Below are 10,966 nucleotides of genomic sequence, written 5' to 3'. Positions count from 1 at the left end.
TAACGATGATAATGGCAACAGATCGTTTTGGTGGTCCCCCTACCTGTCCGCCCCCCACTCTGCGACCCCGCGTTTCCTTTGGTCCCCGCTGTCACGATGAAAGTTTTGACAATCTAGAAGCCACTCAGTTCAGCCTCACTCCAGCTAGGGGCATACATGTCGCCGCTGTTGATTTGCGGGATTATTTATTGTTAATATTCCGAGACCGTCGCGATGCCTCTGATAATTGTCCCTGAGTGTCAATCTGTCGGCAGGGCATGAGGAGAAGGGGGGAGGGGGGGGTTGTGTTAGGGAAAAGGGGGGAAGGAAGGTAGCTGCGATGCGAATCCTTCCTACCCCCCCCCCCCCTTTTTTTTTAAGTAAAGATTCTTTTGGGAAGAACTGCCAGGAATGAGCCTCATGACTTTCAGCGAAGTTGTGTGTGGGTTCGCGTGTGTGTGGCGTTTGTGGGTTGCTGTACATAGATAAGACACAGTTTCTGTATTTCTTTATTTACCTTTTCCTTTTCTTTTCTTTCTTTTTCTTTTTTTTTTTTTTTTTTAAGTGGCAAATTGTTACAAATTGCCTGGCTGCAAAACCGCCTTTTTCTCTCCCGGCCACTCTCGTTTGTTCCAGAGTCCAACGACGACAAGGGGGACTCAATGTTAAAGGTGGAAAAAGAAAAAAAAAACCACAACAAAACACAACCAAACCCAAAAACAAAACAAGCCAGCAACACAGTTGTTTTTGTTAAAAGGGGACACACTAAGGCTGCGAAACAGCAAAACCCCAATGTTGGACAGCTGTAAAATCGTGTAGACAGGTTGTCATACAGCAGTGGGGGCTTTTCTGAAAGGAGCCCATTGCTAAACATTAAATACACACACAGCACAGCACAGCAGCTGCGCGGACACACGCGCACACACGCACACACACGCACACGCAGGCACGGAGGAAAGTGGCCCAGGCTCGGCTGTGCACCACGTGCTGCACCCGGGGGGGGCGGGAGAGGGGGGAGCGGGGCGGTGCTTGCAGCTCAAGTGGGTGCCAATCAAAACATCAACTTCAAATTGTATCTGAAAGATCAGCCTAGGACCTAAGGGCAGACACATCAGTTGGAGCTCAATTGTTGATCAGATCACATCTAAGGGATTTAGGAGCACAGAAGAGCCGAGATTTGAGGAAAGACACCCCACTGAATCCTTCCACACTCCTCCTCCATCCCTAGGTTGCAATATATCTCTGACAGAAAGAAATCAGAACGAAAAAAGAAAATTATCGGCTCGATTTTTATTCTCTCGCCCTGCCTGACTCCAGTAAAGAGAGGGGAGGGGGGGGAGGAAAAAAGAGAGAGATCCAGAGAAGCCCGGGTTTGCTCCGCTCCCCTCCCCGGCTGTTCAGGCTCCCTCCTCCCCTTCGCTTTTTTTTTTTTTTTTTTTTTGTAATTCCTCCCCCTCCCTCCCCCCATTTTTTTCCATATTTCTGCCGCTTCTGCCGCCGCCGCCAGTGCCGCTGCCGCTGTGCCCGCGCCCCGGAGATGTCCTTCCCCCAGCTGGGCTACCCGCAGTACCTCAGCGCCAGCCAGGCGGTGTACGGGAGCGACCGGCCCGGGGTACTGGCCGCCGCCGCAGCAGCCGCCGCCGCCGCCGCAGCCGCCTCGGGCCGGCCCGCGGGCGCCGATCTGGGCAGCGGCTCGGCCGCTGTCACATCGGTGCTGGGTATGTACGCCAGCCCCTACAGCGCCCCCAACTACAGCGCCTTCCTGCCCTACACCGCCGACCTCGGCCTCTTCTCCCAAATGGTGAGTGACTTTGTGAGCGAGCACCGGGCTTCTTCCCGCTCCCGCGGAGAGCGCAGACAGAGGGGCCGGGGTGGGAGGAGGCCGCGGAGCCGGGGCGGAGGGCGGCGGGCAGCCCTGCCGCGGTAGCGGCTTCCGCCCTGCGCGGGGTCCACCGCGGAGCGGGGAACGAGGGCGCCGGTGGGAATGCTAGGGAGAGGGGCAGGGACCGGGGCAGCGGGCTCCGTCTGCAGGCGCAGCCTCCTCCTCCCCGTCTCTCCAGCCGGGCAAAACTCCTCCGAGTTTTAATTCTGGCGGTGAAAGGGCTGAGCAGGGCTCCTGCGTCCGTGATGTCAGCTTTCCCCAGCAACTCGGTATTTTCCCCCCTCCTTGTCGTTATTGGCGCTGGTGTTGACGGTCCCGTTGTTGCAGCTGGCTTTCCAGAGCGCTCCTCTTTCCGCCTCGTCCTTTTCTCTGCCGCCGAGCTATGAACAGGTTTCGTCACAAAGGCCAAAGTGCAGTGTCTGTAGCTGGGTCCCCCCGCTTATTTCAAGACATTTTCCTTAAGCTTTATAAATGGCCTGTTTCTGTTTCCTGAACTTTTCGTACTCTGATTATGGCGAGTATCATAGACGGGATTTGCATCAGGCGAAGGAGGGCATCTACACCCCAATATCTGCGTCGGAGCAGAAAGGTACACTGGTGTTAACTCTAACCCAAATTGCCCTCTCCCAGATTGCCCTCCGATGTCTTCCCTCTCCCCTCCCTCGCTTTTCTTTAGAATGTAATAGTTACAAAATGAAACATCTGTGGTTTTTAACTGTTTTTATCTCTGGTGTCGTTGAAACGTTTCCGTTGCTTGACTCTCCCAAATTTCTCGGCGTCGGTACGCTTAGGTTCCACTCTAGTTTCTAAATCACCCTCTTTTCTCTCCCCTCCGAATCATAAAAGTGTGAACATTAACAAGTAGGTGCATGCAAGACATAACTTGTGAGGGGTTTTAATAAATATATGTCGGGGAGCAGGTAGATACACTGCTGAGCAAGGGTCAGCATTTGAAAACAGACTATTTTGTGCTGCAAACATTTCCCGCGAAGGCACTTTGCGCAGCATGAGTTTCCTACTTTTTTAACCTTGATTTTGGAAATGCAGTCAAAGCTGAGACAGAGTCAGTGAGTGATTTACAAGTGGTTTCTTCAAAAGAATTCCCAAAAGAGGTTACACAAAAAATATCATTTCAGCAACAATAACAAAAGACAGCGGAATAAAGGGAATGCAGAAACCCCACTCTGTAACACATTACCAAAATCACATAGGGCTTCTCTTTGTGTGTAATCTTCGCCTCTAGAATTAAAATACATGCTTCTTTTCAACTGTTTGACAAAGTTAAATCAGTTTCGTCGCAAACATTTGTGAAAAGGTTCATTTTTAAGGCTGACACGAATTTCGCAGGATCAATACTAAGAATGTATTTCTGGGCTAGGAAAGGAAAAAAAAAAAGAAAAAAGGGAGATTGTACTAGAAGGAAGAAAAAAAAAAACCAAACCAACCCCAAAACTGCTTTAAACGTTAGCTATTTTGGATCAGTTCCCTTTCCTACTTGCAAAGTCTCCTGGTATTTTACCACAGTAATTTGCCATGACGATGATATTTTGAAATTCTACAATTCTGAGCATTTGTAATTTAAGTGGTAAAATATTAAGTTAATATCTGTTCAATTTGCGGTAATAATGAGGCCTAATGAGGTTGCTAGAAAGATAAAATGTTATTTACCAAAACACCTGATGGGATAATTTGACTTGCTGTGTTTTACTACTGATGATAAAAAGAATATTGATTGCAAATAAATCACCGTCTCAATGCTTGTAAACAATTCGTGTTTGCTCTGCCAAGATCAAAGTAAAATTTAGGCGATTAAGTGTCTGCATATCCATATTCTAAAACGCGTGGGTCAGTTTTCATTCCAGAGTTTAAAGGCTTTTCTAAGAGTTAGAAGTTAATGTTTTACACCAGAATCTTAGTGTATGATTTGGAGAGGGGAGGGTTAGGGGGGAGTTGGTTTGTGTGTGGAAAATCTCTTGCATTATAAGTGCCTTCCTCCTGAAGTTGCACATTCTTCTCCCTAGCCTCGCCTCACGCCAACTCCTTTTAAAGGCAGATCTGGGGCCAAAAAAGAACACTCTGCGTGCATCTGTAATATCCTCCGGGATATTTTTTTTTTTTTTTTCTGACAAATGCGACGCTGTGCGCGGGCAGTAGTTTGTAACTGGGGTGCAGTACCTGCTTTCTCAGCATGCTAATTTCGAGGGCGCAATAAATTGTTTCGCGGAGGCTAATGTGAAGTTGCTGCCTTTCCATAGTTTGATTTTATTTGGTTTGCGGAGAAAATATGCATAGTGCCTGGCAGAGCCCAGTTTAGCCCCTCTCTTTTCCTTTCCCTGAGAGAAGCGGTGGGGGGAAACCATTTGGGAATACCTCTGTCTGATCTAAACGTGAAGAGCCTGGAGCGGGGAGGGCCGAATTTGCCTGGGAAAACCCTTTGCACCGCTCCAAGGCGTATTCCGACTCCCGGAGTATCCTATTTAGGTCTGTTAGAGACGTTAACGAGATAATTGATGTGCTTTTTCCTCTCCGCTTGTCTGAATGTGTTTCAGGGCTCCCAGTACGAGCTGAAAGATAATCCGGGTGTCCACCCTGCTACCTTTGCTGCTCACACTGCCCCCGGCTATTATCCCTATGGACAGTTCCAGTACGGAGATCCGGGGAGGCCCAAAAACGCCACCCGGGAAAGCACCAGCACCCTCAAGGCCTGGCTCAACGAGCACCGCAAGAACCCCTACCCCACCAAAGGCGAGAAGATCATGCTGGCCATCATCACGAAGATGACCCTCACCCAGGTCTCCACCTGGTTCGCCAACGCCCGTCGGCGGCTCAAGAAGGAGAACAAGGTGACCTGGGGCTCGAGGAGTAAGGATCAAGAAGATGCAAACCTCTTCGGGAGTGACAATGAGGGGGACCCCGAGAAGAACGAAGATGATGAGGAAATCGATCTGGAGAGCATAGATATAGATAAAATCGACGAGAACGATGGGGAGCAAAGCAATGAGGAAGAGGAGGAGAAGCCCGATCTCCTGAGACAAAGCAGTGAAGAGGAGCACTTGGAAAAGGAGAAGGATTTGGCACTGTCGGGGTCTGAAGGGCTGAAACCCAAAGACGCACTGGCCATGGTGAAGGAGGCCTCTGACAACAGCACGCGAATCATCAGTCCCGGGGGACAGAACAACCTACAGATGCCACCTCACAGCAAACCCAAGATTTGGTCTTTGGCAGAGACAGCAACCAGTCCTGATGGGGCCCTGAAATCTTCTCCTCCACCACCCCCTCCTCCACAGGTTAACCACACTTCTCCACAGATCCAGCACCCCGCTTTTCTCCCCAGCCATGGACTCTACACGTGTCAGATTGGCAAATTTCACAACTGGACAAATGGGGCTTTCCTCACTCAGAGTTCCCTGCTCAATGTGAGGTCCTTTTTGGGAGTAAATCACCACCACACTGCTCATCACAATCACCACCTCCAGGCCCAGCAACAATCTTCTGTTTTAACAGCAACCTTGGGAGCCCTAAGCAGTGAAAAACCTTCGGAGAGGACCAGTCCCAAACACATAGGTAATGAACGCACCAGGCATCCACCTCTCCCTCCACCCCCAACACACGCACATGAACTTCTCCTTGAGGAATGGTGTCAGATTCAGCCTTGTTATAACTGATTCTTTTAATGGAGTAACAGACAGTGTACCCTAGCTTTGATTTACATCTATATATTTATTTCTTTTCCTGGAGCATGTTGATCACACACATTAAGCCCATTTCATATGGGCTATTACATTCTCACTGTATATGCCCATCAAGTAAGATGAGAGTGCATGCATATTCTTTGAGTTTTGCTTTGCTTACCTCCTTCTTCCTGACCTCCATCTCCCAGTAATTTCAAGGACATTCAAAAATACGACAAGGAAAGCTTGTGTACTTCTTAAATATTGGAAGTAGGGGATAATGCTGTACGCAAACACACACATACATATACATATACATACACACGTCTGAACAAGAGGGTGAAAGGGAGGTGTGCTCTCTGCACACTGTCCGGATTTTTACTATTCTTATTCTAAAATGGTTCTTTTTTTTTTTTTTCCTCTCCCATTTTTTCCCTTCTGTCTCCTTCTAGAAAGAGAAAATGTACCAAGAACTGAGTCCCCACCTCAGCCGCTAAAATCGCCCTTCCAGCCTGTCCGTGACAAGTGAGTTTGTTTGTTTGTTTTCACTGCAGGAATGTTACTTATGTGAAACAGAGTGTTTGAATAATAAAGACTAATTTTGAAACCTAATCATCACCTTAATAATACACACAGACAATAAGAACAACGCAGAACTTGCTGTAATCTTTTCAAAGTTAGGCTAAATTGCAATTGTACATAGCCAGCCTGTAACTTCTCTGAAACTTAACAGACCTCAAAGAGCTTGTGTTAATTACACCAGTGACAATGATTTCCGTGCAGTTAACTAATACTAGGATGCTATAGCAATAGATAGGCAATTGTAGGAAAGGATTCTCTCTTTTTTTTTTCCCTGAAAGATTGTTACGTCATTTTTTTTTTTTTTTTTTTTTTCTCCCTTCCTCCCCTCCCCGCAGCTCTTTGGCTCAGCAAGAGGGAACACCGAGAATTTTAACAGCTCTCCCTTCAGCTTGATTAAATGGTTTGGTGAAAAAAAATATTACAGAGACTGGTATTAAGGACAGTTAAAAAAAAAAAGAAAGAAAGAAAAAAAAAGAAATAAAAGAGGAAACGATATAAAGGACTCCCATCAATCTCTTTTTGCAATAAGGTGGTGCAAATCCATAAAAGCGATTACACAAATCTGTAGATGGATCCCTTTCTTCATTGTACCATTCCAGATCGTGTTATTCTAACCATTCTTGGATTATTTGTTTGGTAAATGTTCCCATGTGTTTGTGTTTTTTCTGTATATAGAGTGATTTCAGATTGTAAATAACGCGTCAGCAAAACTTGTCTAAATCATATATTTTTGTCTAATAAACTAAATGAAATTATGAGCTCTCTTCAGGTATGCATTCTGTTGCTGCAGATCTTATACATGTATTACAAATCTATTCAAACATTTATAATTTGTTTATAAAAAGTCATCTTTTTGCCTTTGGTTAACTGAAACTTAAAATACCAAATCCAAGGTTTTAACGACTCTTGCAGCTATTTTGATGGAAAGAAGCTGCGAGATTCCCTTTTCATACACGTAAATTTCAGAAGCTGAGTGAAGCTGTCTCTTGAATAGTACAATTAAAATAATTTTTTCAGTTGTAACGCATCAGACATGTTCTGTGGTATCCATTTTGGGATCATAAATAGATCTGATATCCATTTACGTTATAAAATACGTTCTTGAAAATGAGAGGGACGAGTTTTCTCTCTGCTCCCAAGTGTATAACTTTGCTGTCCAAAGCGGTTCCTAAACTGGATCAAGAGCCTTCACGCTTTGGTACACATTGCGACGGAAGCCGGGGAGAAAAACTGATAGCTTAGGAAACAGAATTCTTTGTAACGATTTACGTTTAAATAAACACAGAGGAAATATGACTGCGAAAGATTTTTCCCTGTGAGACTAAGCACAATCTTAGCAGAAAAAAAAAAACAAACAAAAAACAAAAAAAAAACCCAAACCCACAAACAAACAAAGAAAACCCCATGGCAGCTCTCGCACTTCCCAGAAGAAAGTTCCGATATCCCGATCTGTTGGTTAAACAGAGACTGAGAGAGACGATCTATCGGTTTATAAAGGCATTAATCTTCCAAAGACGGTCCGTTAAAATGTGTAATATTTTGAGTGTTTACTTCTTTTTTTCTCCTAAATGAGAACACTAAATGAGCATTGAGGTGCTAATAAGATACCAGATGGTTGCTGATGGTGGAAAATGGAAAGAAGCAGCTGGGAAAGTCATTAAGAAATAATGTGGTGACGCCCTATCCAAACTGAACCAATCTCAAACCAGGACTTGTCGGAAGCAAGATGAAATTTTCAAATAGAATGTTAATAAAATTCGTGTCACAGATCAGAATATTGATCTTGATTTAGCTGCAAAATCATGGCAGGCAAAGAGGGGGCTCGGTGAACTATCTCTTAGAGATCTGTTGACAAAGTAGCGAAGGCGGTAGGCGCCTACTTTTGGCGTTTTCCAAATGGATCAGAGAAACAGCTCAGACGAAATAGATTTTGTGCGGGATATCTGAAGGGCTGTCTCTGAGAAGAGGTTCATTTTGACATCCTGCGGCTCCCAGCGTAGCACCAATTCGTTTGTTTTCTGGCTTCAGTTGGTTTGTTTTTCCTAAATCACGGGCAGTCCTGCCTTGGTAACGGTTCCAACAAAACAGTGTATTACAGTTTTAACCAAACCATAGTAACTTAGCTTTCAGTGAGGAGGGAGAAGACTTTTTGGTTGTTTGTTTTTTATTTATTTATTTATTTATTTAATGATATAAAAAAAAAAATGTGGTGGTGGTGAACAAAAAAGACTTCACGCCAGTGAAGCTAAACAGCACTGGTGTGAACCTGATGGAGTTGCTTTCTCTTTCCTGCTAATCAAAGGGACAAGGCTGCAGCCCCGCACCGGCTGCCCCTCGTCCCCTTCAGGCCTGGCTCTCCAACTCCTGACGGGCGGTATAGCCGGCCACAGCAACCCTTCGGTCCCAGCCCCTCTCCTCGTGCACGGCTCTGCAGTGGAGACGGCGCGTAAAAAGCGCGCAGTGATGCTCTGCGAGGCGGAGCGGACGCAGCGGTGCCAAGTCGGTTGGGGCGGGGAGGAGAGTGGATTACTTTGCGGCCTATTAACGTCAGAAGGGACTTTAGCTGCGAAGAGCGCAGAAGTGTGCTGTGCGCGGGTGTGACTGCTCAGGTGTGCGCGCTACAGCTCCCTATACACCGGCGACGGCCAGCGCTCAGCCGAGCCGAACGGTTCCGAGCGGAGCCGAACGGTTCCGATCGCAGCCGAGCGGCTGGGCGCTGGCCGGCTTTGGGCAAGCTCACAGCGCCCTCTGTGGGCTGCGGGCGGAGACATCCCCTGGCCAGGGGCTCTGCTCAGCCGGGGCGGGGGATACCTCTGAGGGGGGGTGCTGCCCGACTTTAGGTCAGACAGAAACCCATCAGCATCCTCAGGAGCGTGCTTTCAGGTCTGACTACCCTCTGGAGAATGATAATTCCGACTAGCTATCTGGCTGGCAGTTTTCTGCCTTTGGAAACCTCAGCATCTCTAGATCAGGCTCTGCTGCAAAACATATTATGATTATTATTATTATTAATCTGCTTGCTTGAATTCCACACCCTCCTTTCCCCCATCACCACCAGCAGTTGTGATGCTTCCTCCTCTCCAGCCAGCTGCGGGGGTTACGGCGGGGGTGAGGGAAGCCCCGCGCTCCCTACCACCGTTCCCCTTCGCCACCGGTAACGGGACGAGGCTTCCGGCTGCCTTGCAGCAGGCGAAGCCGCGGGTCGGCCCGAGGAGAGCCCGGTGCCGAGGCTGAGTGCTTGGAAGGTGCTTGCGCCACTTCCAAACTTTCTGGGCAGGAGCGCAAAGTGTCTCACTCCCAGAAGCGGCAGGCAAAGCCGAAAGGCAGCGAGGCCATCTGAGAAGTGAGGACAGACCGCATATGGGTGCGCGCCGGGCGCCCAGCAGCGCCGAAGGCTGTCACTTCCCCCCGTGGGGGCCATTTCTCCCGGAGGAGGTTTCAGTTGGAGCGGGCATTGCTCTGTGGCACGGAGGCCTCCCTCGCGGGCTGTCGGTGAGCCGCGGAGTGAGGGGCCAGGGCCGGTGGCCTGGCGGGATGCGCCCCCCGTGCCGGTTTTGGGAAGGAGAGGGGAGCTTCCATATTTCCTCGGTTTCTCTCGTCACGTGAGCACTGCTAGGAATGATCGCTTGCGTCACCCTGGCAGGAAAATAATTTGTAGTTTTTCTGTCATATTTTCCGTTTTCATCGAGATCCACCCTAGCAGATGTATACCAGCAAATACCAACGCCTTTGGAGAATAATAAAGGGGAAGCGTAAGCTAAAGGATTTGCCTTAATTGGGAATGCTTCGAGCTGATAAGAGTAATTGGAAAGTCCTAGTTTTCTACTTTTTTTTTTTTTTTTTTTTAAGCGATGGCAGTACCCAAACCTGATAAATAAAGTCAATAGGGAAATTTGCATTGAATCGGGTGGGAGCTACATAGAGCAATACTTCTTTTAGAGCAACAATCGACCGCCCAAGATACATTTTCATGCTGTTTAAGAGGGTGGCAGAAAATATTTTTCATACATGTTTGCATAATCCTCCATCCTCCCGCAGTAAAAGCTGCCTTCCTGTCTTGCTCCTGTTATTATTTACTTAGCATTAACAGAGGAATGGCAGAAATCTCTGCAGAAAGAACACTGGAAAGTTGATATAATCTCGAGTTCAAGCAAACTCCGAAATTAGCAGTTGCCAGAATGCACTGAAAGCTTCACGGGGATTTGGCTTTGTCACAGCGACGTAGTTATGAAATGTGCTCATTGGTATGCAGGCCTCATTTTTTATTCTTTTTTTTATTTTATCCTGAAAAAAAAAAGGCTATTTTTTATCAAGGGAAAGAGAAAAAAGTACCCCCGGAGAAAGCGAACAAGAAAATTAGTAGGTGTGTGTTGCTTGAACAGGCTCGTTCCTACGATTGCTGTGTTGCTGGCTCTTGTCATCCCTTCTTGTTGCTCTAGCTGGGTTTGTGTCATGCCAGCCCCTCCACCCCTTGTGCCACCCTGTAGCCAGCAGGAGCTGGGCTGGGGAAGGGGGGGATCCTGCATTGGCCCCAGCCCTCACCGTGGGGCTCCTTTCCTCTCCCAGGAGCTTCTTTCATTGTATGACCATGTTTTCCTCTTCTTTTCGTCTTTCTCCCACCCCCCCGCCTTTTTTATTCTTTTTTCTCTCTCTTTTTTTTTTTTTTTTCATGGGCACCGATCAATTATTCACAAGCACATTTATCTCCCCTGCAATATGGAGAATTCATATTCATATCTCTGTTTTAGTAGCCTGACACTGATTAATGTAATACGCACCGCGGCTCTGAGCGCAGCCCCGCACGATGAATCATGCACTATAAAGTTTCAGTCGTCCTTGTAGATGAGACCAT

At 47.3% G+C, this 10,966-nt stretch overlaps 1 protein-coding gene across 1 annotated transcript; it reads left to right on the top strand.

The window, feature by feature from the left end:
* The first annotated feature begins 1,465 nt into the window (after positions 1-1,465).
* On the top strand, positions 1,466-6,872 carry IRX1 (iroquois homeobox 1). Its single transcript, XM_057423103.1, has 4 exons — positions 1,466-1,780; positions 4,411-5,425; positions 5,985-6,057; positions 6,450-6,872. The coding sequence occupies exons 1-4, from the start codon at positions 1,517-1,519 to the stop codon at positions 6,505-6,507; spliced, it is 1,410 nt and encodes a 469-aa protein (XP_057279086.1). The 5' UTR covers positions 1,466-1,516; the 3' UTR covers positions 6,508-6,872.
* Positions 6,873-10,966: the final 4,094 nt, after the last annotated feature.

This window comes from Pezoporus wallicus, unplaced genomic scaffold (assembly GCF_028554395.1).
Source record: "Pezoporus wallicus isolate ANWC-B61680 ecotype Strahan unplaced genomic scaffold, APGP_CSIRO_Pwel_v1 contig_749, whole genome shotgun sequence".
NCBI lineage: Eukaryota > Metazoa > Chordata > Aves > Psittaciformes > Psittacidae > Pezoporus > Pezoporus wallicus.
Note: the sequence above shows the minus strand (reverse complement) of the source record. Positions and strands in the feature narration are given on the sequence as shown.